Source organism: Sugiyamaella lignohabitans, chromosome C, assembly GCF_001640025.1.
Source record: "Sugiyamaella lignohabitans strain CBS 10342 chromosome C, complete sequence".
Classification (NCBI taxonomy): Eukaryota; Fungi; Ascomycota; class Dipodascomycetes; order Dipodascales; family Trichomonascaceae; genus Sugiyamaella; species Sugiyamaella lignohabitans.
In genome coordinates this window covers 2,546,671-2,573,925 of record NC_031671.1, presented here as the reverse complement: position 1 = coordinate 2,573,925, position 27,255 = coordinate 2,546,671, and the positions used below count along the sequence as shown (strand labels likewise).

Genomic DNA, 27,255 nt, shown 5'->3' with positions numbered 1-27,255 from the left:
CATCAATGTGTTCTGCTTTAACCTCACTCGCTCTTCATATTCTGATTATTTAGGAATGATCGACACTCAGGGGTAATCAAGATAAGAACTATATGCAAGTTCCTGCAAGTCTACCAAGATCTAACAGGAACAATGCTTATAGGGTACCACAAGACAGTCGCTCAACCAGCTCTTTGATTATACTTTAAAAATACAAGTTTATTTTGAACAAAACATATCCCGACCAACTCTGTTTCCACTGGTGTAATAATTTCGTCATAATGTCATAATATGCTTGGTTTCAAAGTTCTTGCACCGATATTTAACTCTATGTGCCTTGATATTAATGGAATGCGGGTTCAACCGCCTTACCTTATTGAATATCTAAACCTACAAATAGTAGCCCTCTCTCAAGTTTTCTTCTCAATTTTATTTTGTAATAAGACGGACTTCTTAACCAAATCACACCCACATCCTCAAATTCACTGTTGATATTATCACCACCTAAAACATATCATGGATAACCCACTGGTCGAAGATGCTGCTGAAAAGTACGAAGACAAGTTGATACTAAATACGATCGAAGATTATCTTCTTGACAAACGTGTTATAGGAGCATTAGTCGTATTGCTACTTAGCATTATCCTGTATCTCTTTTTACGCTGGGGCGGTTGAGTCGACTACCAAAAGTCTGCTGCACGACCTATACCAAACACGAAATAACACTGCTCTGACACGTACTTCTTTCCAGAATGTCGGGAGAGTAGTTGATTGAGTTCAATCATTTTTACAAAGACCCCTACTATTCATCTTTCAAGTTCTATATCTACATACCTATTACATCTGTTGCTTATTTAAGACGTAGATTGTCATAATCTATGCAGCCAGCTGAAAAGCAAGAGAATAACTGAAACCTGAATCAGGGTACAGAATTCCTTCTTTGCTTTCTCCAAAACTTTATTTCTACACAAATAGTTAGCAGTTATTTTTTCTTGGCTTCCAGTAGCGAGTGGAGGACAGGAATCGAGGCAGCCGTGCAGATGATCAACTCAGCATGCATCATTGTTTGTTTACATTCAGACGTGCACGATCCGATTCCAATTTAACATTATACCACTCTCGCATCAACACAATAAGCTACAATGTCAAACTTCTTCCAGACTTTGTAAGTATCAAATAAGGGATATTTCACTGGCTTTTCTTTGTTGTGAAGGTGTTCACAAACCACTTAGATCCCACTTAGATCGCCAACTAACCCCTCGTACAGCAGTAACGTTCGTACAACACGTACATTCAAGAACAAACCAACCACCGAGAATCAATATGATTATCTTCGACAGTACGCTGAAAGTACACTTGGTGGTGGAGCTTTGAGACAGGCAGTCAAACTTCCAGAAGGTGAAGATGTTACTGAATGGATCGCAGTCCATGTTGTGGACTTTTTCAACCAGGTCAATATGCTATACGGCACGATAACTGAATTTTGTTCACCAGTTACATGTCCAAGAATGCTGGCAGGTGACCAATATGAATACCTCTGGCAAGATCCTAATAACCCCAAATACAAACGAGCCACCAAAGTTAGCGCTCCAGAGTACATTGAGAATCTCATGACATGGGTCCAGACATATTTCAACAACGAAAAGTATTTTCCCAGCAAGACTGGTGTACCATTTTCTAAAGATGCACCTGCTGTGTTCAAGACCATCCTAAAACGACTTTTCCGAGTGTACGCTCATATCTATTGTCATCACTTTGAGCACATCACCGAATTAAAGATGCACCAGCATTTGAACACCTCCCTCAAACATTTTGTACTGTTTTGCAACGAGTTTCAGCTTGTTGACGCTGCTGAATTTGCGCCTCTACAAGAACTCATTGATATAATGCTTGCCAGTGATGGCAAATAATCGAGTACATCAATGGTCCTAGTACGGTTGTGATTTTCGACGGTATTTCTAGCTTTCTCTATATTTATTCCACTGTTTATATAAATTCTGGCAGCTTTTGACAGCTTTTGACAGCTTCTGATAGCTTTTGACAGATTCTGACAGATTCTGACAGCTTAATTAGACAATTTGGCAAATTTCAACCCCCTTTGAGCACCAAGTCGTGGCCAGCTATCAGACCCTATTTTTGCTCCTATTTCGCAGGAGTTCGCGAGGGGATCCCCACGTAACGACTCGAGCGGAGCGAGAGGAGCCACGGGGTCTGGGGCAGAGCCCCAGCCGCCGGAGGCACACCCCCTCCCCATAGAATGTGATTTGGTTCCGGAATCCAGTCATTCAGCGGTTGTATTGATATGGGTTAGGGCATATATATTATCCGAACATGTGTATATGCTAGATCGAGATTTTTTGATTTTTTCAATTCCAGAAAATTGAGAGCAGAATTGGCCAGTGGTTTGCATTCGTCAAGGAGACTCATTTCCACGCCAATTGCTTTTGTGAAAAGTACAATTATATAATCTACCAGGTTTGATTTGATTTCAAATCGTTTTCTGAAAAATCTGGTGTAAAAGATTATTCATCAATTGAGCTCGAAATTCCGTAGTCGGATTAATTGAGATAGATTAACTTTGGACTTTTCGTCTTGATTTCTGATTCCGTTGCAATGAGAATTGGCAGAGCTGTTTTTGGCTGGGACCTTGTGGTCGCAGTGTTGCTGCTGATTGCTATTATCATTTCGGGCATTATATACGTGGTTCTTCGGTACTATGCTTATAAGATGGGTAAACAGTTAAGAACACCTCCTGACGAGTACAGAGAGTATCTTGAAGCTGCTAGAGATACAGGTGCTACTCTGCCCCATTTTGGCGACAAAGCTCTCACTATTAGAAGACAATTGATTTTGGCAGGTTCAAACGCTTCATACTATACCAACATCCTGCCTCTATCAGTATCCAAACTGTCGAAAAAGGCACTGACTACTGCTGTTCGTTTCGATAAACAGGGCAATAGAATTGGTCGTAAGATTATTTTCGGATTTTTCCACCCATTTGCCAATTCTGGCGGCGGTGGTGAACGGGTTCTATGGGCCGCTGTCAAGCAGACTCTTGAAAATAATGAACTCAATATTTGTGCTATCTATGTTGGTGCTGAAGAGGGGGTTATTCCAAGTGTTATTTTAACCCGTGTTGCTGAAAGATTTGGAATTACTGTTGATGAGTCACGAGTTGTATTCATTTTCTTGACCAAAAGACGACTTGTCGAAGACAGTTTCTGGACCCGGTTCACGTTAATCGGTCAAGCCATTGGTTCTGTGATGCTTGCTAAAGAAGCGGTTTCTCTGCTTGTTCCTGATGTGTTTGTTGATACCATGGGATATCCTTTTACCTACCCCTTTATCTCTTGGGTATTGAACATTCCTGTCTGTGCCTATGTCCACTATCCATTCATCTCCAAAGACATGCTTAACAAAGTATCGACATTTTCCATTAAATACATTTACTGGAAACTCATGAGTCTTGCCTATGCTTACGTCGGATCTTATGCGTCAATTGTGGCTACCAACTCGACCTGGACAAACAACCACATCAAATCGATCTGGTGGATGAACAAAACCGACCACATTCGAACTGTGTTCCCACCATGTGCCACTCAGGACTTTGAGGCTCCTGAAGAGGGCTCGAAACCACGCAGTCCTGTAGCTGTCTACATTGGCCAGTTCAGACCCGAGAAACGACACGATCTCGTGATTCGAGAGTTCGCCAAGATCCTGACCAAGCATAACGAGAGTAAAGGCACTGTTGCTACTCGTCCTCACTTGATCTTGCTCGGATCAGTGAGAAACGACGAGGACAAGTCTCGTGTGTACTCTCTACGACTACTCGCCCGAGAACTCGAGCTGACTGACGACAACGTTACTTTTGTGTTGGACGCACCCTGGCCCAACGTCAAAGCCATGCTACAAACAGCGTCTATCGGTGTCAATGCCATGTGGAACGAGCATTTCGGTATGGGTGTTGTGGAGTACATGGCTGCTGGGTTAATACCAGTTGTCCACGACTCTGCTGGTCCTAAACTGGACATCGTCAAAGACGACGAAGGAGTGCCTGGTTTCCTGTTCAAGTCCGATACCGATCCAGACTATTCCGCCAAAGACGCCGGCTCCGACACCCTGGAACAGGCTCTCACCAAAGCATTTGCCCTGGACGACGCCACCGCGTTCAAATACCGCCAGCGAGCATACCAAGCGGCCCAACGGTTCTCGGACGAGGCGTTTGCCAACGCCTGGGACCTCCGCGTCAACACGCTCCTCAAACTCGAAAAAATCCGCCAGAAACAGCGTCTGCTCGCCGGCAAATTCGACTAAGTATATCGTATATATTTATTAATGTAATTCTACGACGAACGGGGACATGCCTCCGGCGGCTGGGGCGTTGACCCAGACCCCATTGCTCCTCTCGCTGCGCTCGAGTCGGGCGTCGACGGTCCCAGCAACTCCTGCGAAGCAGGAGCATCGGGGTCTGGGGCAGCGCCCCAGCCGCCGGAGGCACGAGCACACTCTCGTATATTTATAGGGTTGCTAATTGTTACAGGTGAAGTAGGAAAAAAACAGAGTAATACTAATTGTCGGCGCCGCCGGTGGTTGATGGCAGGCCGTTGGCGAAGAACAGCGGTGCTGGTTCTGAGGCTTCGACTGGTGAGAGCGGTTTGAGCTCATCGGTGCCGTAGGAACCAGTGGCTTTGCGTGAAGGAGCTCGTTGAGGACGTTTGTGTGAGGCGACTGAACTGCGACGACGCGAGATAAGTGCCTCTTCAGACTCCTGGGCCTCGTCGGGGTGGCGGGCAATGCCGATACCGGTTCCTTCGATTTCTTCTTCCTTGTGTCTGGTGGCGGTCAGACGTCGTTCAATGTGCACGGGGATCTCGCTGCCAACAGGCTTGAAGTCCTTGTCGTCTGGAAGTGTGGCTGCTGTATGGGTCAGGTCGTATGTGAATACAGAAGCCTGGTCGTCAACAGCAGTGTCCGAAGTGTTGTTATTGGGTAAGTCCGAGGGGACAATGAAAGCAGCAGCCTCACGGTGCAAGGTTTCCTCGTCAACTGCCTGTTCAGGGTCAACTGTATGTTCAAGGTTGACCTCGCTAGGGAACCTGCCCCGGGTTCGTTCCTCATCACCGACGTGTTCGCTGTAAACGCTGTTGTCAATGGTCTGAGTTCCCTCGTCTAAATTGTGTTCAGTTGCTCCATAACGGTCAGACTCATCTTGGAACGGTTCGCCATTAGAAGTGACACCTGAAGTGTCAGATGGCACAGGTGACGAGATGGGTGCTACTACTGGAATGTATGTATCACCATTCTCATCGATATGTGGAGTGTGAGATCGGATCGAGCGACTGTGGGCAGAGTGACGCTCGACGTCGTGAGCAGCAATAGCTGTAAATCCACCGACACCAGCAGCAGCACCAGTAGCTCCAGCAAATGCAGCGGCTCCAGCAACATGGCCGTCACGAGCCACTTGTGTATAATCGACAGTATGGTCTCCGCCAAAGTGACCACCGTCTCCAGCACTTGAAACATTCCCATCAAGGTCGGCACTGGGTCCTACAACAGCAGCTTCAGATTCACCAGCAATTCCGTCAACAGCACCTGATTCAGCAGCTCCAGTACCTGATTCTCCAGCACCAGCACCAGCACCAGCACCAGCAGCAACACCAGCAGAAACACCAGCAGCAGCAGTAGCAGCACCGGCAGTAGCAGCAGAAGTGCCAGGAACAGACTTGAAAATCTTGGCAACCCGCTCGTTAGGAGAAGACAAGTTGGTCAAAGTGCTCAAATCCTTGAACCACTCCTCCATCTTTTCTTTGGATTCGGCTCTGAACACCCAGTTGTGACCTCTACCAGACGAAGTACCAGATTGCTTGGCGTTCAAAATGAACTTGTGAGAGTGACTGCTGGAAGATTTGGGGTCATGGGTCAATTGACAGTCGTCTAAAGAAAGAGACATAACAGGGTGAGGATCATGTTTGCGATCATTTGATTTGAATTCGTGCAAAAACGAAGGAGTCAACACATACCAAGCACGAGAGTACGACTTGAGGTACTTTGAACGTCTTTCTAAATAGCCGGTGCGAACTTCATGAGCCAAGTATGAATCCTGGTACTTGTATGAGATATCCTCGACTTTACGAGGTTTAAGATTGGGGTCCACAAAGTTATCGTCTCTCGCGATAAAAGCGTCCCATTCGGCAGTAGGGCTCTTGGCGACGTATCCCTCAATGATTTTGTTAAATAAGTCGGTGGTATTTTGACCTTGAATGCCTAATAGTTTGGCAAATACCGATAACGCTTGTTGTACTTCTTGAGTCACGACTTTTTCCAGCTCCTGGCCAGACCCTTGCAAGTTCAAAAAGGCCTCTAAAAGATAGTTTTCTTCGTTAACTTGACGATTGATTTGCTTTTCAAGAGCAGGCCTTAACAGATAAGGGTCGTGCTTGGCAGATAAGCTTGCTGGGTTGGTGGAGATGACTTCAATAGCATTTACATAGGCATTCAGATCCCTAGCAGTGCCCTGTTGCTCCTTGGCAACGTTGTTTCTAAAATCACTGCCCAAGTTCTTGATTTCCTTGATCTTAACTAGCAAGTCACGACGCAAGTCCTCAAGTCTTGGAATGAGATTTTGTATCAGTTCTTTAGAAGTTCTCGAGGCAGCAGCGGCCTGGGTACGATGGTATTGGATCAAGTTGCCAGGAACATCGGCAATCGAGTTGCTACCAAAGGGAGCGAACATGCGGTCCTCATGGTCGGGGAAATCTCCCGCCGAACCAGAGTGATTACCGCCATCCGAGGTACCATTTTCAAAAAAAGGGAAATTCACCGCGTGACCCAGACGCACATTCTGACGAACATACTCGTCCTGAACAGTGGCGACCTCTCTGAAATAAACATTCAGAGCACGAATAACCTTTCTCCAAGTCGAGAACCTTGCAGCAAGGATATCGGTCGGCTGCGAGTTAGTAGGAATGGATTTGAGGTATAAATCGTCCATTTTACAAGTTTGATTATTCGGTAGTCGCTATCAGTAGTCGTTATTCAGTATTCTATGTTCGCTTCGATATTCGATAGTCTAATCAATGTTCAATAGTGACTTCGATACGAGTGAGTGAGTTTCAATAGTCGAGATTAAGTATTCGCTATTCGATATTCGAGTCAATATTAGATACTCAGTATTCGATATTCGATGTTCGAGTCAATAGTCGATATTCAGTATTCGATATTCGAAGTTCGAGTCAATATTCGATATTCAAGTCAATAGTCAATATCAGAATTCAATGTTCAACTAAGTCAATTACAATCTTCGGTAAAGCAGTCTGCCTGACCACTCCACTTTCAACTGTATATAGTGGTATGACCTTATAAACCAAGTGACAATACCAACTTCTTTTTCGACAATTCAACTTTTACGTCCAACTTTTGTCGTATACAAATGTCAATTGGTCCTTTTCGCAAAAACCTTACGAAGTATATTAACAGTTCAAGTAACAACAAACAGTCAGAGGTAGATGACGTCTCACCTTCTTTGTCCGATAACACAGTAAAAGCGATCAATCAAGAAAAACAAATTCCAAGTACAGACCGTATCAAAAAGATCAAACACGACTTTTCAAATACCAAAAAGTTCTAACAAATAGCAAAATAGAAATACAAAAAATGGGAAACTAACGAAATAAAAAGAGTCGCAAGTAAAAAACCTGATCAGGTCAACCTTAACATAAACTCAGCAAATGGCTTGCCAGATGTATATAACCCTCTTAAGTCATTCCGACCTGCCACTAGCATATGATTAAGGCGGATCCTGCGTAGCCGCATATCTGCATATTTGCTGCGAGTTTAAAGGGCAAATAATGGCTCGTTGTGGGCAAGTCTTGCTCACACTGGTGCCAGTCAGCCCTGCCTTCTTTGCTGATGACGTCAAGCCAGCCCCCACCTCGATTTGGTGCACCGTCACTCCGGCGGGGGGTGGGGCTTGCCTCCGGCGGCTGGGGCTCCGCCCCAGACCCCGCTGCTCCTCTCGCTGCGCTCGAGTCGGGTGAGGGGGGGATGAGGGGTGAAACCTCCTGCGAAGCAGGAGCAACGGGGTCTGGGGCGGAGCCCCAGCCGCCGGAGGCACCCGTCACCCTCCCCTCCAGCAGCCCTGCCAACAGGTGACGGGCAGGTGGTACACATCACACCTCCCACCCCGGTCCAAACCCCGCGCCCAATCACGTGCACACTCCCACTCCTCTCTCACTCACCTCCTATCTTCAGACTCCACTCACCCCTCCACCCCTCCACCCCTCCACCATCCCTCTCACCCTGGCACTCTCCCCTCCTCAGCCACACTTGCTCCCCACCACGACCCGCCGATCCGCCCGTCACCTCCCACAACGGCCGATCGACAGGGCCCTGCAGGGGGAGGGGGCTTGCCTCCGGCGGCTGGGGCTCCGCCCCAGACCCTGGTTGCTCCTGCGAAGCAGGAGTGGGCTGGGACCGTCGACGAAACGACTCGAGCGAAGCGAGAGGAGCAACCAGGGTCTGGGGCGGAGCCCCAGCCGCCGGAGGCAGGCCCCCCGCCCAGCCATGTAAAGGTACCGCAAATATATAGAATTTTTAGATTTTGGGGATCTTGAGGCTCTTGGAGATCATGGCGCTGCCGCTGAGCACGAAGAGCAGGATGGCCGGGTGGAACTCGATGAGGGTGTTGGGGAACGCGGTGCTGAAGGGCAGGTTGTCGTGGATCATGTCGCGGCTGTACCAGAACAGCATCACCGTCACGAGCGCCAGGGTCGTGGGGATGGGTGTGCCCTCGAAGTACTTGGATTTGCCTTTGCTGTCTTTGGGAATATGGGATACCGTGACGTTGAACCGGGCCAGACGAGTCAGGCCGCACAATACAAATACCGTCAGCAGAACGGTGTCGACAGTGGTTTGGAACCCAATGGTGAACGCAATAATGGCAGGAGCAACGCCAAACGACACCAGATCAGCCAGCGAATCGAGCTCCTGGCCCATCAGACTGCTCTTGTTTCTCCAACGAGCCACTCGGCCGTCCATAAAATCAAAGAAAAGACCCAATGGAACAAACGCCATGGCTCGCAGTAGGTAATGGGTCTGGGTATAGTCGGACATCACATAGCGAATTGACGACACGATACTGTTGAAACCACAGTACCCATTGAGAAGAGTGATGAAATCGGCCATATGAAGATTGCGAATCAGCGAAAAGTGCCTGTTATCGCTCGTGAAAGCCAGAAACTCTTTTTCTCCTGTTCAATTGTTAGTATCACCATCACCAGCATTACCAGCATCACCAGCATTACCAGAGTCACCAGCGTCACCAGCATCACCAGTATCACCAGCATCATCCCGTGCCACAATCTCCAACCATCTCAGATTCATCAGTCAAGACCAAAGCCAAAGCCAATCTTTGATTTCAAAGCAATGGAACTTCACGGTCATTGACAGGACAGAATCTGGACACGGAAACGAGAAAACCCCAACCAAAACTGACCTGCGTGAGGAGGAGAGGGCGACGGCGAGAAAAACGACGACCTCCGCCTCTGCATTTTCGAGCGCGAGCGCACTTCGTCCGAATCAGCCATTGTCGATGTCGATGATGTTCTTGAAAAAAAAGTATAAATACCACTGAAAGTACCAACCAAACAGCCTCAACAAACTAAAAAATCTTCACAAACAACGGGCGTGGTTGCTAGCAGTCTTAGTTGCGATGTTGCAAGTGTGTCAGTCAGTCGCTCTGATTCACCACCCACCACCCACCGCTCGAAAAATAAAAATATCCCGCTGACCGGCCGCAGCTGTTGCTGCATTGCTCCCATTCTCCTGTCGGGGCTGGCGCGGCTGAACCTGGCATGTGAAAATTCACTCTCACCCCCTGAAAACGCCAGGGAGGGGGGGTCTGCCTCCGGCGGCTGGGGCTCCGCCCCAGACCCTGGTTGCTCCTGCTTCGCAGGAGTTGGAGGGGGCCAGAGACGGAGCCGACTCGAGCGGAGCGAGAGGAGCAGCGGGGTCTGGGGCGGAGCCCCAGCCGCCGGAGGCTGCAGGGCACCCGGGAAGTAGAGAACTCCTGCGAAGCAGGAGCAACCAGGGTCTGGGGCGGAGCCCCAGCCGCCGGAGGCAGCGGGGCACCCCGAGTGGGAGTGGGGTGAGTGGGGGAAAGTAATAAAATAAAATAAGACAGGAAGAGAACAAAACGTCAAAAGTGTTTCTATGAGGCGCGGATCGTGACAGTGTTTTGGCGGGGTTAGAGGGGTGGTGGGGTGGTGGGGTGGTGGGGCGGGTGAGAGGTGGACGGCGGTGGTAATAATGCAAATGGAGTGTCGGGTGTCCACGGGGGTGGTCTGCGTTGCGGTGCGGGTGCCAGAGTCGATTCTGGCGGGGTGGTGGTGAGTTCGTTGTGAATTGGTGATGGGAAATCGGATGTTGAGTGGTGGTGAAAGTAGTGGTTAGAGGGCGTTAGAGGGTGGTGGAAAGGTGGTGAAGTGGTGAAGTGGTGGTTAGAGGGTAGTGGAAAGATGGTGAAGTGGTGGTTAGAGGGTAGTGGAAATATGGTGGAGGGATTAGGCGTCGTCGTCAGGGTTAGCTACTCGCAGGATTTTGCGGCTGTAGTCTCTGGCATCGGCCAGACTGCCGACGGAAATGCGTCGCTCACCGAGCATGACGGGGTTGAGTCGTTGGTCGATTTGATGGCCGGCTCCAGCCGCTAGTGCCTCGTCCGACGACATTCCGTAGCGTGGAGGAGGTCCGCCAAACGGCAGATCTGGTGGTCGCACTCCAAATGGCTCTTTAAACCGGTCGGGAGACGTCGATGGACTATAATGGTCATATGACGAGCGTCGTTTCTTGAGGAATACAAGAGTAGCGCCAATAATAGCCAGAGCAGCCACTACTCCAATTACAATGCCGGCAATCGCACCTCCCGAGATCTTAGATCCATGATTCTTATTCGCAGAGGCAGTAGTCTTTCCAGAAGAACTGCTATCAGATGCCGAAGAAGCAGACGAAGACGACGAAGAGGCCGAAGACGACTGTGAAGATGACGATTGTGAAGATTGTGATGAAGACAACGATGGCGACGTTGATGAGCCTGATGCTGATGAGGTATCAGAAGACGATGTTTTCGTACTTGAAGAGCCCGAACCACTAGGATTACTAGCAGAAGCAGACGAAACCGACGAAGCAGTTGAACTGCCACTTGGACTGGTTGACGAGCCACCAGTAGCACTGGATCCAGCAGCGGACGAACTGCTGGTATCAGGGTCTGTACTGGTAGTATCGGCGATTGAATAAACGGAAAACGTGCTTGCACTACCACACATTTCGTTGCCATAGCCCGTACAGACCACATTACACTGGTTCTGGTCGACCTTATCACTTGACGGCGGTAAACTATTACCGCAATAACACTCGTTTCCATTATGAGTGGCAATTATGCTGTACCCCAGGGCCGAACACGCCGTGGAACAGTGCGATTTTGACTGCCACGTATAAGTGCCGTTCGACACCATACTTCCTGCCGAGTTATAGCATCCCTGAAATGTCTGGCCTGACACCAGGCCCGCGAAAGCCGCGATCGCTACCGTCCGTAGCCTGACCATTCTCTCTCTACACGGGTTAGTTCTGTTTCCTGGGTGTGCTAGGGGGGTCGAGGACTGCCTCCGGCGGCTGGGGCTCCGCCCCAGACCCTGGTTGCTCCTGCTTCGCAGGAGTTTTTTTGCTGGGGACCGAGACGCAACGACTCGAGCGAAGCGAGAGGAGCAACCAGGGTCTGGGGCGGAGCCCCAGCCGCCGGAGGCAGTCCCCCCCCTTGAAGTACTTACAGTTAGGAAGTGACGCGACTGTGGTGGTGTTGAGGGGCCCGTGAAGCGGTGAGTTCGCGTCGGTGGGCGGAGAAGAGGTTCGTGAGCCGAGAGTGGTCGGCTGACGGGTGCTGTTGGGGTGGTAAGTGAAGCGAGAGTCGGGTGCTGGTGTTCGTTTGTGGTTGACTGAGGAACCAGGCACCAGCAGAGGTTGGATGTTGGATTATATTTTTTTGATGGGTTCGACAGGCGATTTTTTTTAGATTGATTAAATAAAAAATCGTCAATGCCCTGCTTTCTTAGGATGTGTGAATCTGTAAATTTGTAAATTTGTGGATGAGTGAGTGAGTGAGTGGTGTGAGTGTTTTGTGTGAGATAATAAAATAAAATAATAATAAAAGCTGGCTGCCAGGTGGTGGATATCCGATCTGTGGGTGTCTGAGTCTGGCTGAAGGATGAGCAGAGCAGCAGCAGCAGAAGCAGAAGCAGTCAGTCAGGCAGTCAAGCAGTGGAAAATAATGCTGTTCAGAGGATGGATGAGCGAGCGAGCGAGCGAGTGACCTGGTTGCGTGAGCGAATGAAACCAAAAAAATAAAAATCAAAAAATCCAATATCAAAAATAGAAATAAAATAAATAACAGCAGCAAGAAAAAAAACAAAATATAGAAAACGCCAGCAACGCTCCTGCTGTCGCATGGCCACGCTCGTCTGGGCCTAGCTTCTGTCCACAGGGAGGGGCCTGGCGGGGCCCGAATGGGGAGACCTGAGGGGGAGGGAGGGGCCTGGGAGGGGCCTGGGATGGGCCTGAGAGGGGAGACAGCAGATCGCGAACACGCATATGCATGCTGCAAACGCGCTTCCGGACGCACACCACGCCTATCGCGGGGCCGCCGCAACGGGAGCAAGAATGGGGGTCACTAGGGGGGATGGTGTGCCTCCGGCGGCTGGGGCTCCGCCCCAGACCCTGGCTGCTCCTCTCGCTGCGCTCGAGTCGTTGCGTGGGCTGTCCCTGCCAAACTCCTGCGAAGCAGGAGCAACCAGGGTCTGGGGCGGAGCCCCAGCCGCCGGAGGCAGACCCGGACCCCCCTGGTGCCGGAATAAAAAATTTAGCTGTCTGCCGTTTACGTCTATGAGCGACGGATCGGCGGCGTCTGCAGCAGAAGTTAATGTGCGAGACACGCGAGTGCCAGGACGGGACAGAAAAAGGCGGCCGTCGCGGGCGGGCAAGCGCGAAAAAGGGGTTAATTGGCTGACACTTTTGACTGCCGCGGCCGCCTCCAGCCTGGCTGCCTGCCTGGTTTGAGGGAAGGGACCCCAGCCGGCTGGCCTGGCTGCTGGCCTGGCCGATGTGGGCTAGTGACACCTGGGCCCACCGGCCGGGCGAGTGGCAGCCCGGCAGGAGCTTGCAAGGCCGAACGAGATCTGCCTGTGCTGCTGGCTGATGAGGCGGCCGCGGTCTCACAGGCAGCAGCAGTCGGACGGCCATTCAACCCCGAAAAAAAGTATAAATTTATAATTCTCATTATACGCCGCTTTTTTTTGGTGGAGAAAAAGTCCTTGGCGGCCTTCGCCTGCCAGCCCGTCAGGCTCGCTACGAACGAACCTACCGTACTCTCGGTTATCTCTCTCGCGCTCCAGCCACGGCCTGTTTCCAGGGCTACAACTCTGTTATCACCTGCATTTTCCACCCCCTTGAATTCCTGGCAAAAAGCAATTCCCTTGGCCTAACCCTCGCGTCCCGCACGGCTGGCGGGGGGTCTGCCTCCGGCGGCTGGGGCTCCGCCCCAGACCCGGGTTGCTCCTGCTTCGCAGGAGTTTTAGCGAGGAGGACTCCCCGACGTAAACGACTCGAGCGCAGCGAGAGGAGCAGCTGGGTCTGGGGCGGAGCCCCAGCCGCCGGAGGCAGCGAGGGCTCCAGACCCCGACCACACCGAACAGGCAGGCGGGGCTTGGCCCGAAACGGGTTGCGGTTTCGAGGCTAATGGTGCTACTGGTTCGGGTCTAGCGTATTCCCTAATTGAGCGCTGCTCATTCGACGCCGGAAAATTTAAAGTTTGCACCGCCGCGCCCGTGCCCGACTGGGATCCTGTTACCCCTGAGTCCGCTGCCAGGGTCTTCCGGGACCCTCGAAATTTCTCGGGGCGGTCTGCCTCCGGCGGCTGGGGCTCCGCCCCAGACCCTGGTTGCTCCTCTCGCTTCGCTCGAGTTGTTTTGCGGAGGGTTTGGGCTGGTGGTGGGGCGGTGGAGAGGGGTCCTGTCAGGTTTTTTTTTTTTTTCACCCGACTCTAGAAAAACCACCCGCTGTTGACCACCCCCCCCCCCTTTTCCTCTGGACACCCCCTCGCTCGACTCGAGCGCAGCGAGAGGAGCCGCGGGGTCTGGGGCGGAGCCCCAGCCGCCGGAGGCACACACACCCCGGTCACGGCGAATGACGCAATTTGGAAAAGTTATGTGAGATCAGAAGAGAGAAATGAACTTTTCAGGCCGGGAAAGTTGGCCAGTTGGGTGTTGATTTTGTTGACGGAGCAATGGCGGAAGTAGGACGTCCTGATAATTCTATTTCGCGGAAGGTGAAAGACACTGGTGCTGGGTTTGTGGGTGGAGCCGTGCAGGTGCTGGTGGGCCAGCCATTTGATCTGGTGAAAGTGCGACTTCAGACTGGTCAGTTCAGTTCGGGGGTTGAGGCGGTCACTCAGACCCTGAAAAATGAAGGGTTGAGTGCTTTTTATAAAGGAACTACTGCTCCGTTGATAGGTGTAGGGGCGTGTGTATCGGTGCAATTCTACGCATTCCATGAAGCCAAACGACAGCTGCTATCCTATAACCAACGAACAAACAACTCGCCTCATCAATTGACATATCCTCAATTCTACATCGCGGGAGCAACAGCCGGTCTTGCTAACAGTTTTATTGCCTCGCCAGTCGAACATTTAAGAATTCTCATTCAAACTCAAAAAGATGCCAAGTATAAAGGACCGTTTGATGCTGCTAAACATATCCGCCAGAAATACGGCATTGCTGGTCTGTACCGCGGGTTCACCGTGACTCTTCTTCGTGAAGTACAAGCATACGGAGTGTGGTTTCTGACGTTCGAGTACCTAATGGCACGAGAAATGGCGAAACCAGAAGTGGCCAGTCGAAAAGACATTCCTGCCTGGAAACTCATGGCATTCGGCGGTCTGGCAGGTGAAGCGCTATGGCTGGCTTCGTACCCCTTAGACGTCATCAAAAGCCAAGTCCAGGGCCACCCATTCGGATCGCGACTCACCGCAATCGATGCCGCCAAAACCACCTTCCAAAAAAGCGGCATCAAAGGGTTCTGGCGAGGCATCGTGCCCACCCTCTTACGAGCCATCCCTGCCTCGGCGTCCACATTCGCGTCCGTAGAACTCACGCTCCGTCTCCTCGGATAAAACTAGAACATGTTACACTAAAACCAGTCTCCTACCCCTCCTGCGAAGCAGGAGCAACCAGGGTCTGGGGCGGAGCCCCAGCCGCCGGAGGCAGCACCCCCCACCTCGACGCACACTGACCGTTGGCCCTTGCATAAGGTTGCATTGCATGTGCGTCAGGGTCTGCCTCCGGCGGCTGGGGCTCCGCCCCAGACCCTGGTTGCTCCTGCTTCGCAGGAGAGGGCGTGGATCGTCGTGTATTTTAGGGCTAGCTATTCTACAGATGGACGGGGAGGAGGTCGTTAAAGGAGTACTGCTTGTTGCACATGGGACATTTGCGGAGACGCGCGTTGAGTCGGTCTTTGGCGCAGTCGCTGCAGAAGACGTGGCCACATACTTTGATGGCCGTGTCTTTCCAGTTTTTGGAGCACAGTGAGCAGATGGCGATGGACCGTAGGGCTTCTAATTGCTCTTCGGCGGCTGAACCGCCGCCGGCTGTGGTGAGTCGTTTGGCCTCGACTTGTCGCTTGAGCTTCTCGATCTCGATTTCTAAGCTGTGACGTGAATCGATCTCTTTTTTAACAGCATCGGTTTTGTGACGAACTTCTTCTTTGAGTTGTTCAATGTGTCGTGATGCAGAGTCGATCCGGTACTGGCGTTCGCTGAGTGACCGTTTGGACGCCTGGATATCGTGGTTATGTGACTCGTGGGCTTTGTTTAACTCGTCGATTTGCTTTCGGAGTGAGGTGATGGTCTGGGTGTGTGTGGTTTCCAGTTCCTTTAGTTGTTGGATGAGATCGGCACTTTTATTGAGTTGTGATTTAAGCCGGTTGTTCTCGTTGGTCAGTTGGTCCTTGGCTCGCATGGCTGAGAAATACTTTTCATCAGCACGCACTTTCTCAGCCTTTAACTTATTTACAAGAGCCTCTTGTTCAACCACGTCATTGGCTTTCGATGTCACTTTGGCGTGTGCTTGAGCGAATGCTTGTTCAAGTCCAGGAAGTTCGGCAAGAAGACTTTTGTTCTGTCTTTGTAACTTTTCAGCTAAATTGATAGCCAGTTCGAGTTTATCCGAGTCATTGGCAGCGCCATTGATTTGCTCGGAAATAGCGCTTTTCGTTAATGAAGCAGTCGAGTCGGACTGGTCTTTTAAACGTGCAATCTCCTCTTCTAGTGTTTTAATGCGCGCTTCACGGATCGATACCAGTGAGTTTAGTTCCTCAAAGGCCTTTTTGCGTTCTGATTCTGCGGCTTTTTTGATGTTGACCTCGGATAGGAGGTCGTCTCGAGCACTTCGAATACGAGCAACGTCCTGTTCTAGTTTTGTAATTTGTTGTTCTAGAGATTCCTTTTTGGTTCTATATTCATTTCGAATCTTGCTTTCGAATTCCTCCTGACCCACTCGTAGCTTGGATCGCTCGCTGTCTAATTTTTCATTAGTTGCCTTGAGGGTGTCTACAGTCTTTTTGAGCTCGTCGTTTCGGAGCCACAGAGACCTGACGATTTCCGATTTTTCCAAATCTTCTTTTGGTAAATTGATTAGTCTGGCATTTAGACTCTGTATTTGGTTGTTTAGTGTACTGATTTGCGCTTCAAACTCTTTGATATGATCGTTTTGTTTGGTGACAGTTGCCTCGGAGTTGTCGAGAGCCGTTTTCAGCTTTTCGAGTTCGGCCAAAGTTTCCACAGAAGCAGCAGCTCCCGATTCGTTTCCGTCTTTACCAGAGTCTGTGCTAGATTTTTCATCTACCTCATCAGTTGAGTCTTCTCTTTTAATGACTGATTGCTGGACTCTGGCAACTGAAGGCGACTCGTATCGCTCTAATTTCTTTTCGGCTGATAAATACTTTTCTTTTAAGTCTTCGACTTGAGCTGTTAAAACAGATTTCGACGAAACTAATGCTTGATTTTGTGTTCGTACCGAATGTAACGCTTGGCTAACTTTTGCTAAAGATTCTTTGATCTCGGCTTCAGTTGATGAATTAGGGGGGTGTGATTTTACCCATGCACTGATACGAGCCTTGATAAGCGTGTTTTTGGCTTCTAAATTCTCTTTGAACTCGTCTGATTCTTCTTCTACATCATTCAAGGAAAACTGTAGCAACGAGACTACCTCGTCGCTACTACTGGATCCGTTTGGAAACAGAGTATCTAGCAGTTGGACCCACCATTCGTCTAATGAAATGAATGACTTTTCGAGAGAAGAATACCGTTTCTCCAGAATGACGCTCTTATCTTCAAGTAAATCACGCTCACGCTTGTAAGCTTTCATTTGTCTGAAGATAGCCTCCTTCTGGAACTGAGCGATATCTTCCACCGTCAAAGGACCCAACGGTTCTTGTGTAGATAATCGCCTGTTAGCGTCATTATTTAACAGGGGCCGTTTTTTTTGTGGTTCGTCATGACCGTTTGTCAAGGCAGCTGACTGATCTAATGTTCGCTTTTTATCTTCTTCCATAATCCCAGATCTTACTACACAAGTCTTTTGTCGGTTTTTTCAAGTCGTCACAAATTTTCTTTTTCGTGGTTCACCCTCCTACGCGTGTTAACACACGAATCACTTGCTCGTTCTATATTAATCAGACCTGGGTCTCAACCTTCAATATGTGAAGTGTCGTGTGATAAGTAGAGTACTAAACTAAAGTTGGTCTGTTCTGCAATAAAATAAATCCCAACCCTCTCTTATGTCAGGCCGTTGCCGTAGTGAAATTTTCATCTATTGTGAGAGCCTAACCCTGAGCCTCGTAAGCCGCATTGAACAGAAGTCTATGTGGGTGGTTGAGAAATAGATACAATCATATAACAACAATTGAATATCCACCAATGTTTTATTTTTAACAACAAAGGCTAGTATTATCGTCACATTTTGAGCTCATGCTACTTGAAAGAAAGTAATTAGCTGTTCTTTTAAAAGCTTCACAGTAATCAAAGAGTAGCCGTGCGGCACGTGCAGATATCATTCTGGAGATAAGTGCGATTAGATTCATACGAGCTTTGAACATCCAAAGTGCCAAATATTTAATTATGAGTGTAGACGAAGCGACAGAAAAGTATATCAGTTCTGATGAGGGCCATCCAGCAGCTCAGATTTCGAGTCTTTGTCGATTATTTTATGAGTTTGACTGGGTTCCAGGCACAGGCGGTGGTATGAGCATTCGTCAGGGTGACTTGGTTTACCTGGCTCCATCTGGTGTTGAGAAAGAAGTATGTTTTTTCAAATTCAACAATTGACTCAGTAATTTAACTCCTGGTTCTAACAAATTTGTTTAGAAAATGAAACCTGAAGATATGTTTGTAATGGATTTGAAAACAAAAGAATATGTCCGCAAACCGCAATCATATAAACCATCAGCATGCACTCCACTGTTCTTAGCAGCCTATACAATGCGAAATGCTGGTGCCTGTATTCATACACATTCACAGTCGGCGGTAATGGCAACTCTTTTATATGACAAAGAATTCCGCATTGCTAATATCGAGCAGATCAAGGGTATTCCAAAGGTTGTCGAAGCCGGCAATCTAAGCTTTTTTGACACTTTGGTCATTCCTATTATAGAAAATACAGCCGAGGAAGAAGATTTGACTCCTGATTTGTCTAAAGCTCTAGTTGAATATCCTGGTGCAACTGCTGTATTGGTACGTCGACATGGTATTTACGTTTGGGGACCAACTGTAACCAAGGCCAAAATTATTAATGAATGTATTCACTATCTCCTTGATCTGGCTATTGAGATGAGAAAATTCAACATTGACCCTGCTGGAACAATTGGCTCTGAGAAACACGCTCACAAATAGACTGTAAGTTTTCCTGGGCTGATATAGGCTATTGGATGTAGAATACGGTTGCATGTACATTATAGACGAAAGATGAACTATGGAGTAGTAATTATAAATATCTTGGCTATGCTAGTCTGAATCTGGAATTTACGTGAGAATAGATCATGATTTTTTTTTTTTTAATCAGGAATATTTTATCTTATCATTATCATATGCTCCGGCTGATTAGATTTCACACGTGACTTTCTGCAGTTCCCGTTATAAAACGCGCTGCTCCAACAGTAATTAAATAATGCAGCTACAGATCGCGAACCGCGTTACAACTGAACTCGCTCTCCAAACTTTTAATCAAATCAAACCGTGATAACCACGAACATGGATTTTTTTGAAGATGATGCCTATGGATTGGGTGGGGTAGATCCGGAAATTAAAGCCCATATTACGAATCTTGTATCAGCTCTTGGTGGTCCAGATTTCACAGACCCGTTCAAAGTTTATAAACTTGGAGATGACGCATTGGCTTGTTTAAGAGATTTGAAACGATGGCTAAAGGGCTATGATGAACGATTGGATCGTTGGGATATCGCTAGAGCCCTCTCTGAAACTAAATTGGTGCCATTTGATTTAATCGAGATTTTAACTCTATGGGAAGAACGGTCTCAAAGTAAAACGAACCCACCTACTAAGAACATGGATAGAATAGCTTTAGCATGTCTTGAGTTATTAGTACCTTTGACTTGGCCTCTTGAACTGAATAAACTGACTTCTACTACTAATCATTATCGCCATGCGCCACATTTAGAATTGGCTAGGGCCAGATACAAACGGGCTGTTTTGAATCATCCAAAGAAATTGGTGTTCCGCGCGATAATAAGATTGGCTATACCCAGTTTGAAATTGTCAAAAATCGACCGCACACCGCGTGATAATGGTATTATTAAATTAGTGGTATTTTTTATTCGAAATATTCTTTCAATTGAGGCTGAGACTACTAGTGCTTCTGCCAAAACCTTTGCAGAATGGGAAAGTTTTGGGGATGATATTTCACGAACCACTACAATCAATTGCTTCAATAAACAGAGGGTCCTAGATTTCATCATCACTTTAGGAGCTGGTATAGGTCACAATTTTGAAGTTCAAGATACAGGAGTACTAGAATCGGTATTCTATCTTCTTCATAATATTCCTGTTAGCGATATAATTGCACCACCTCCAGGAAGTGTGCAACCCGTTAAGAAGAGAGGCGATCTTAGTGATCTATTAGCAAGAGAAAAAGATATACGAAGAGATATTCAAAGACATGCGCCAAGTCGTCACAACCGTTTTGGTACGATGATTTCAATGGATATCATGGAAAAAGGTAGACTCTCTGTGTCTGGTCAAGGTGGTCTCTGGGATACATCTGCGACTCTGGACAAGGTCGACACTAGCAAGAAATGGCATAAGCGAGCAGCTAGAGTCAGCGAATATGGAGTGAGTAAAGCTACTATTGACCCAGGTTGGAGCATAATCTGATACTAACGTACTAGGGACAATGGAACACATCTGTTTCTCTGAATGACGATGCCAAGATAATCATTCGTAAATTTGTAACCACTTTCATTGATGGCTGTTTTAATTACCTGTTTACCGACGTTCGTAAACTTATCGAACAGGATAATGACCGATTACTAGAGATACACAAGATCCATTATCTATATCTTATCGGCTGGTTTTTGGATGCTGAGAGAGCTAGGCGAGCACAACGTGCTAATAGCTCAGAACCCCCTGATTTCGGTGTCATTGGAGCAGTTCTGAATCAACGATCATTTATAGTAGTCTCAAAGTTAATGAGAGAGAGCTTTGAAAAGGGCGAGTTTCAAAATGAAGATGTTTGCTATGCAAGTATCCTGTGCTACAAACAAGTTTTATTGACAATAAAGGATATGGACAGGTCTGCTTCAGAAGAAGACAGAGAGATTGCTGATAATATGAAAACAAGATTGTTTTATGAAGAGGCAACTCTCAACATGCTCGCTTCCATTCCCCGAACTGCCAGCAACAAGAATGCCGCATACATCAAGGATTGTATTGAACTAATGCACATTGTTCTTAAGATGCTTGAATCGTTTTCTAAGCAACACACTGCTCACTTTGTTCGAAGCAGGCGCAGACAGCGAAAGAAGAAGGCTGCTGCAGAAGACGACATGGATGATATTGTTGATGAAAATGAAGACGAAGAATCCAAGAGAGTCACCCACGAACGAAAATTCGAATTCGCTCGTTTCGAGGCAAAGCTTATTAATGAGCCTACGGTAGACACTTATAAAACATTTTTACAGAATTACCAAGAGCTTTCAGACCGAGAAATCATGTGGGCTGTGGCTTATTTCCATCGTACCTTTGTCAAGCGAGAGGCCCATGCGCTGTTTTTCAGTCTAGATTTTATGAAGCTGCTACAAGACATGACAAGTTCTTCTACTAGTGGATTGTCGCACGATACTATAGCTCGCAAAGAGGTAGAAAAGTTTTTATCGTATTACATGGCCAAGTTCGAGGAAGCGGTCGAAAGAACTCCATCTCTATATGTGGAATTACTATTTTCTAAAATGCCTGATACCTGGTATTACTTCGATCACGGTTACGATAAACCTAAGGATTCGAAGGTTTCGAGGACGGCAGCTGTCTGGGTATTCAAATCATCGTTTGGTCTAGATGCCGAACGTAAGGTCGCCATTGTAGTTGCTGCTTTGCTAGACGAAGAAAAGTCTAATTTAATAGAGTGGTTGATTGGACGAATTGGTGAAATCAAAACTAAGCGCAGTCAAGATGGCAATGCCGCTATCAATGAAATACTTGCTATCGATAAAGATCATACCAAATGGGTTACTAAAGAAGGAAAATTCAGGTTGCTTTTGGAGCTTATTGGTTTTACTCTGGAAGACAGCGGCAAGTGCATAGTCCCCTCTAGCTTAAGCTTGGAAGATCTGGAACGTTCAGAAAAGTGGTTGAAGAGATATCTCTTCACACCAGTTACATTAGATGACGATATGGTTGCAGCTGACTATCTTCGTCGTAAAAAACCAAATGAAAGTGTTGAGGATCACAGCGATTACAGCGGTCCTGAGGAGAATGATAATGCTGAACAAGAGATGAATGGTTTCATTGCCGGAGATGACGAGGATGCTGATGACGAGGATTTGGCGGCAAGATTTGCTGATCCCCGGTTTAATGCTCTACCAGAAGACGAACGACTTGCAAAGGCTATTACAGCTGAAAAGGATAGAGCAAGAAAGAAACTGTTCCAGAAAGATGGCAAAGAAAAGAAAAAGAAACGTAGACTGGACAATGGTGGAAGAAAGGCAAAGAAAGATCATAACAGCCAGCTGGAAAAGGAACATGAGAAGCAACGGAAAATTAAGAGTAGTGCATTCGTTCATGATTCAGACGATGAAAGTGATGAAGAGCGTGAGCGTGAATTTTTCCAGTCTGAACAGAAACTTCGTGAATTGATTAGCAAGGCTAATAGTGGACAAGCTGAAGAAGGGGATGCATTGCAGCGTTTCAGTCAATCTCAAAGATCCTCGATCCGGACACAAACTCCACAACCTTCATTTCAACAAGTCCAATCGCAATCAGAAGACCCTAGTTCCGACACTAATAGCATGTCTGAAAGTGAACCAGAAAATTCATCTGAATCGCAAACTGACCCTGTATCTTTCGCAGAAGAAGAAAACGATGAGGATCTGAGCGTCAAGAAGCGACGGAAAATAGTCATTGATGACGAAGAGGAATAATTCTGATATGTTAGTTATCTATTCTCATTAATTTATATATCTTGCATTAAATATAAATATACATGGTTAATCATTATTTTTTCAGTGGTGTTGTGTAATGCTATGTCACGTTGCATGCTTCGTAGTATGTATTTTCTTTCCTCGAACCTATAATTGTTAGCACATGACTCAAGTAGTTGCTACTGAGATGTTTCGTCATTACTTACCTTTGTCCAGTCTATTTGGCTCTCAATATCTTCCTCGATCAGTCCACAAATAGCTACGCTCTCTCCTCGTAGCATATAAAGGCCCAAATCTATCTCTTCAGTGGGTTCGTCCGGCAGAATTATTCGCTCTTTGGTATTCGCAAGGACCATATTCGTAGTCTGATCATATCCCTTTAAAGTTCCTACGAAACATCGACCATCAGTCGTTATCACAATTATCCGTTCTAAAACATCACGTTAGCGTACTATATTAATGATTGCACAACAATGAGTACTTACTTTCAACAAATGTGGTCAGCCCGGACATTATTATTCTACAAGAGAATGATAATTAATAAATAATAAATAAATAGAGTACAATATGGATTTAAGAAGTCTAAACTACAGTATCAACATAAAAGTGGTGAACTCAAAAGTTGCTTCTTATAGGGATTTATATGCATCTCAGCTAATTGTTTACTCAATTCCAAATCCATGCTTCTCAACTAACGGATTGAAGAAATTGGCCGTTATTCGCGTTTCGTCTCGAACACATCATTGGTAACCCGGTTTGTCAAATCTAATAGAGATATTTTGAAAAGCCGTGGATATTTCTATAAAAATTATCACCAACGATCACAATGATCGTCACCATAGTTTGGCAACTGGTAAATCCAAAATTCTTATACCCTTCTGACCCAATTAAAAATCAGTTTGTAAATTCTAGATACCCAAGATGATTCCCGTCGATTAGAGGCAATGGTCTTCTTAAGAATAACATGCTATTAGCATATTCATGAAATTGGGACATGCTTAGAAATCCCATTCAGACTATAATTCTAAGCAGGAACGGTCTGTTGAAAATGCATTCTATATACATATATGGAATAATATGCCAGATATACTTTATACTGTACAGTGGTTTTCTTCCGAATCATTAAAAAGTTTTGCTATTGTTTGTGCACTTGATAAAATCATGACCACCACACCGAACCCAATGCATGCGTATGAGGACAACTTGTGTATGAGCCTCTTACGGGACAACTTTAAATAGCACATTGGAGGTAGAATATATGCCATAGTACAAGCTGACGACGCTCCTACTAACTCCAAAATGGCACCCAGATTACATGTAAAAAGGGATACAGTCATGGCTGAAACAATCAGTGTCAGTGTGAGAATGGCATGCTGTTTGGTAGTTGCAATTGGTCCATCGGGAAAGAAATAGATCCAAATAACTTCTCTGCACACAAAAATCTCCAACGGCAGAGTTGTAAGCATGTTTAACCCAAAACAGAACCGGGCCACATTAGCCATAGTATCGTTGGGAGGGAAGTTGTTTAACACATTACCCTTAGTATTATCTTTAAAAACCAGGAATCCTGCTAATCCCATGGCCATACAGGCCACCATCGACACACCAGTACTCCAATGAGTAACTCTAGCAAATCTATCCATAGTGGGAGTTTTCAAAGAATCATAGATAATCAGCGAGTTGTGATGACATACGAATGCAAATGAAATGACACTGACAGCCTGGAAAATTCCCCAGTTGATAGTCAATGTAGCCGGTGTGAAATGAGCGTCCGGACCACCGCCAATTTGAGGGCCTCTTATAAGTACTGTGAGTACGATAATCAACATGCTAATTAAAGCCAATCCAGAGGCCTTTGCCAGATGACTTATATTGCGGTTTAATGCTAATGGCGTAGAAATGCACATTGTGAATAGAATTATTATTCCATTTCTACTCGTTAGTGTGCTAATGACTGGTATTGTTTTGAGAGATGGGAACAGAGCACTGATAACATGTGGGATGGTATCTCCAATAATGACGCAAAATGCCATGGATCCACCAAATGCAAATAGACATTGTGCTAATGATATAGCTATTAGACCCGGTTTGCCGAAACAGTGTTTTACTGTTGCTTGGAATGTATCGGTACCACTCATTTTGGCATTTGTAACCATGAGTCGAATTGTCCAGTCGATAACAACTGTCAGTGACAATAAAAGAAATATTCCTGCTAGCAGACCGGCTTGTCTAACTGCGTAAGGTTGACCAATGATACCAGCACCAATGATACTATTGGCCATATTCATAAATGCCATTTTGAGATTACTTTTATCAGTCTGATTTGCAAGTGATAGCAGAAACTCGTTATGACCCAAAGAGCCTGTATTGTCATTTCCTTCGTTCTCATAATCGTCTAATAGAGCGTCTTCATCGTTTATGTCAAACGATTGACTATGTGTATTTGATAAGCTGGATCCATGTCTGGAATGTTTTGGTACGTCTTGGTCATTACTTTGCCGTCCAGTGGGTTCATTTTCGCCTTCTTCTTCCTCGTCAAGGATAAAAGGATTCTCTTCTCCCTCAGCAAATGGATTCCGAAGTCCATTCCCATTAGATATATTACTTTCCGTGCTGCTCCCAATACCGACTGCAGACCTAATCTGACCTAATAAAGACCGGCCCCCTTCATTGGACCCATCTAATCCACTCGTATCTACTGGTTTGTACATTTTCTTTGACCTATACTGACCAAAAAGAGTCTCGCTGACATTCGATAAACAATTTCTAGCTGGTCTTCTCTGGATTGTGTTATTTTAATAACGGTTCGTCGGACCTAGCGATTAATTAATTAAACTATGTTCTTAGGTTCATAGATGCACGAAGTCACAACGCGTGTCCATACTTAGATATAGTGGTGTGGGACTGTATTGAAATTCAAGATTTAGGGTGCAAGCCGCAGGTAGCAGCTGCAGCTGATAACAGCTATCTCTCGATTAGCCATTTTGTCCGGGATTGTTTCGGTTGCTGATTTTTTTTGCAATTGCTTACCTTTTAAGATCTTGTTACTTTCTTTGGAAATCAATTGCTAAGTTGGATTTTTGAAATTATCAAGAAGCTTACGAAAGATTCGACGTTTATTTGTAATGTGGAATGGCTGTCATATCTGACATTTGATCTGTTTGCATATACTGATCTATTGTTCCTCACTAGACCTAAGATTACAAAATACAGCACAATCAACAAAAAATGGCGACTTCAGTCTGTGTTACAACATCAAAAGTCTAATAAATAAAAGGTTAATGTACAAGCTTATCTTCATCTTCCACATTATCATGTCGAGGGTAGGGGTTGAGATTTCCAAAAGATAAGATAAGATAAGCGATATATATAAACCCCTGAGCCATGGGTAATGTATGCTATTCAGGAGCATTTTTTGCATCGGGATCAAAATCATCCAGGTCATCACTCATTGCACTTAGATACTCTCGGATTTGTGAGCTTGGAGCAAGACCGGCAGCTATTCTTCCAGGAGGATTCTTCACGCCAGCTACTTCCATGACTGCGTGAATAGTATCATTGAAAGGTTCTTTTGGAAATATACTGATACGAGAAAAAACCGATTTGGTTTCTCCACACAGAGTCGATCGAGAATAAAACTTGGCCGCTTCACGTTCTATACTTGTGTCAGGAGCTGATGATGCTTTTTGGATACTATTGCTGTTCCCGATGTTGTCGATATCGCTCTCTATCATACTCTTATCTTGTCCACCATCATTATTCAATCCATTCCGTTTTTCATTGCCATTATCAGTTGATACAGACTCATCTCGACCGGATGATCTCCCATTACCCGCCAGAACCAGTGGGTTCGTTCCTACTGATACCTCTAATGCAGACTCCACAATAGTCACCTTGACATTTTGCTCAAAAACAGAAAGCGCCAGAGATTCCGAATATCCTTCTAAAGCTCTCACAGCAGTAGTCATGAGACCCAATGATGGTGTTGCTAAAATGCCGTTCACATCGACAACATTAATAATATGGCCAGATTTCCGCTGGAGCATTGAAGGCAGTACAGCATGGATATTATTAACACAGCTGTACAGCGACACTTCCAACTGATCCTGCAATTGCCAATTCTCCATTTCTTCTAGCGCACCCACATACACCTTTGTAGGGGAATAGTTCACCAGAATATCGATTCTTCCCCATCTCTCAATGGCAGCGGCTGCTGCACTATAACACAGCGCCTTGTTTCTAAGCACAATTGTTAGCAACCCAAGACATAACAGAAATCAACAGCAGAGCAGTATAGCTGGCGAAAAACAGGCAAACAGCCCTGTCAGTATTTACCTCGGATCCAAATCGACTGTGCTACAAGTGTCTGGATACTGCTCAGCCAGCCTGTTAGCCTGAGGTCCTGCTGGAATAACGGCAATATCATCCGAAAGCAAAACCTTCTCTGCAATCTCACGACCCAGCTGACTGTCGAAACATGGAATCAACCACACCTGGATCGGTCTTGTCGGCACTTCCTGCGTTTTGGCCATC

The 27,255-nt window shown here is 46.6% G+C and overlaps 14 protein-coding genes across 14 annotated transcripts; 8 read left to right on the top strand and 6 right to left on the bottom strand.

Annotated features, from left to right (window-relative positions):
• Positions 1–1,436: 1,436 nt before the first annotated feature.
• MOB1 (Mob1p) lies at positions 1,437–1,889 on the top strand (the record flags this gene model as incomplete). Its single annotated transcript, XM_018881614.1, has 1 exon — positions 1,437–1,889. The coding sequence occupies one exon, from the start codon at positions 1,437–1,439 to the stop codon at positions 1,887–1,889; it is 453 nt and encodes a 150-aa protein (XP_018734190.1).
• An 817-nt stretch (positions 1,890–2,706) lies between these two features.
• Positions 2,707–4,293, top strand: ALG11 (alpha-1,2-mannosyltransferase ALG11; the record flags this gene model as incomplete). The annotated part of the gene is made up of 1 exon (XM_018881613.1): positions 2,707–4,293. The coding sequence occupies one exon, from the start codon at positions 2,707–2,709 to the stop codon at positions 4,291–4,293; it is 1,587 nt and encodes a 528-aa protein (XP_018734189.1).
• A 253-nt stretch (positions 4,294–4,546) lies between these two features.
• Positions 4,547–6,970, bottom strand: SLM1 (Slm1p; the record flags this gene model as incomplete). Its single annotated transcript, XM_018881612.1, has 1 exon — positions 4,547–6,970. One exon carries the CDS (start codon positions 6,968–6,970, stop codon positions 4,547–4,549), a length of 2,424 nt encoding a protein of 807 aa, XP_018734188.1.
• A 1,601-nt stretch (positions 6,971–8,571) lies between these two features.
• On the bottom strand, positions 8,572–9,162 carry CHO1 (CDP-diacylglycerol-serine O-phosphatidyltransferase; the record flags this gene model as incomplete). Its single annotated transcript, XM_018881611.1, has 1 exon — positions 8,572–9,162. The coding sequence occupies one exon, from the start codon at positions 9,160–9,162 to the stop codon at positions 8,572–8,574; it is 591 nt and encodes a 196-aa protein (XP_018734187.1).
• Positions 9,163–10,538: 1,376 nt separating this feature from the next.
• SLG1 (Slg1p) lies at positions 10,539–11,576 on the bottom strand (the record flags this gene model as incomplete). Its single annotated transcript, XM_018881610.1, has 1 exon — positions 10,539–11,576. The coding sequence occupies one exon, from the start codon at positions 11,574–11,576 to the stop codon at positions 10,539–10,541; it is 1,038 nt and encodes a 345-aa protein (XP_018734186.1).
• A 2,729-nt stretch (positions 11,577–14,305) lies between these two features.
• YMC1 (Ymc1p) lies at positions 14,306–15,190 on the top strand (the record flags this gene model as incomplete). Its single annotated transcript, XM_018881608.1, has 1 exon — positions 14,306–15,190. One exon carries the CDS (start codon positions 14,306–14,308, stop codon positions 15,188–15,190), a length of 885 nt encoding a protein of 294 aa, XP_018734185.1.
• A 256-nt stretch (positions 15,191–15,446) lies between these two features.
• BRE1 (E3 ubiquitin-protein ligase BRE1) lies at positions 15,447–17,627 on the bottom strand (the record flags this gene model as incomplete). Its single annotated transcript, XM_018881607.1, has 1 exon — positions 15,447–17,627. The coding sequence occupies one exon, from the start codon at positions 17,625–17,627 to the stop codon at positions 15,447–15,449; it is 2,181 nt and encodes a 726-aa protein (XP_018734184.1).
• Positions 17,628–18,193: 566 nt separating this feature from the next.
• On the top strand, positions 18,194–18,400 carry MDE1 (methylthioribulose 1-phosphate dehydratase MDE1; the record flags this gene model as incomplete). Its single annotated transcript, XM_018881606.1, has 1 exon — positions 18,194–18,400. One exon carries the CDS (start codon positions 18,194–18,196, stop codon positions 18,398–18,400), a length of 207 nt encoding a protein of 68 aa, XP_018734183.1.
• A 42-nt stretch (positions 18,401–18,442) lies between these two features.
• MDE1 (methylthioribulose 1-phosphate dehydratase MDE1) lies at positions 18,443–18,964 on the top strand (the record flags this gene model as incomplete). The annotated part of the gene is made up of 1 exon (XM_018881605.1): positions 18,443–18,964. The coding sequence occupies one exon, from the start codon at positions 18,443–18,445 to the stop codon at positions 18,962–18,964; it is 522 nt and encodes a 173-aa protein (XP_018734182.1).
• A 357-nt stretch (positions 18,965–19,321) lies between these two features.
• Positions 19,322–20,461, top strand: TOF1 (Tof1p; the record flags this gene model as incomplete). Its single annotated transcript, XM_018881604.1, has 1 exon — positions 19,322–20,461. The coding sequence occupies one exon, from the start codon at positions 19,322–19,324 to the stop codon at positions 20,459–20,461; it is 1,140 nt and encodes a 379-aa protein (XP_018734181.1).
• A 314-nt stretch (positions 20,462–20,775) lies between these two features.
• Positions 20,776–22,722, top strand: TOF1 (Tof1p; the record flags this gene model as incomplete). The annotated part of the gene is made up of 1 exon (XM_018881603.1): positions 20,776–22,722. The coding sequence occupies one exon, from the start codon at positions 20,776–20,778 to the stop codon at positions 22,720–22,722; it is 1,947 nt and encodes a 648-aa protein (XP_018734180.1).
• Positions 22,723–23,813: 1,091 nt separating this feature from the next.
• Positions 23,814–25,433, bottom strand: AVT2 (Avt2p; the record flags this gene model as incomplete). The annotated part of the gene is made up of 1 exon (XM_018881601.1): positions 23,814–25,433. One exon carries the CDS (start codon positions 25,431–25,433, stop codon positions 23,814–23,816), a length of 1,620 nt encoding a protein of 539 aa, XP_018734178.1.
• Positions 24,673–24,963, top strand: AWJ20_4523 (formin (bud-site selection/polarity protein), putative; the record flags this gene model as incomplete). The annotated part of the gene is made up of 1 exon (XM_018881602.1): positions 24,673–24,963. One exon carries the CDS (start codon positions 24,673–24,675, stop codon positions 24,961–24,963), a length of 291 nt encoding a protein of 96 aa, XP_018734179.1.
• Positions 25,434–26,120: 687 nt separating the features above from the next.
• AWJ20_4521 (uncharacterized protein) lies at positions 26,121–26,768 on the bottom strand (the record flags this gene model as incomplete). The annotated part of the gene is made up of 1 exon (XM_018881600.1): positions 26,121–26,768. The coding sequence occupies one exon, from the start codon at positions 26,766–26,768 to the stop codon at positions 26,121–26,123; it is 648 nt and encodes a 215-aa protein (XP_018734177.1).
• Between the last annotated feature and the right edge of the window lie 487 nt (positions 26,769–27,255).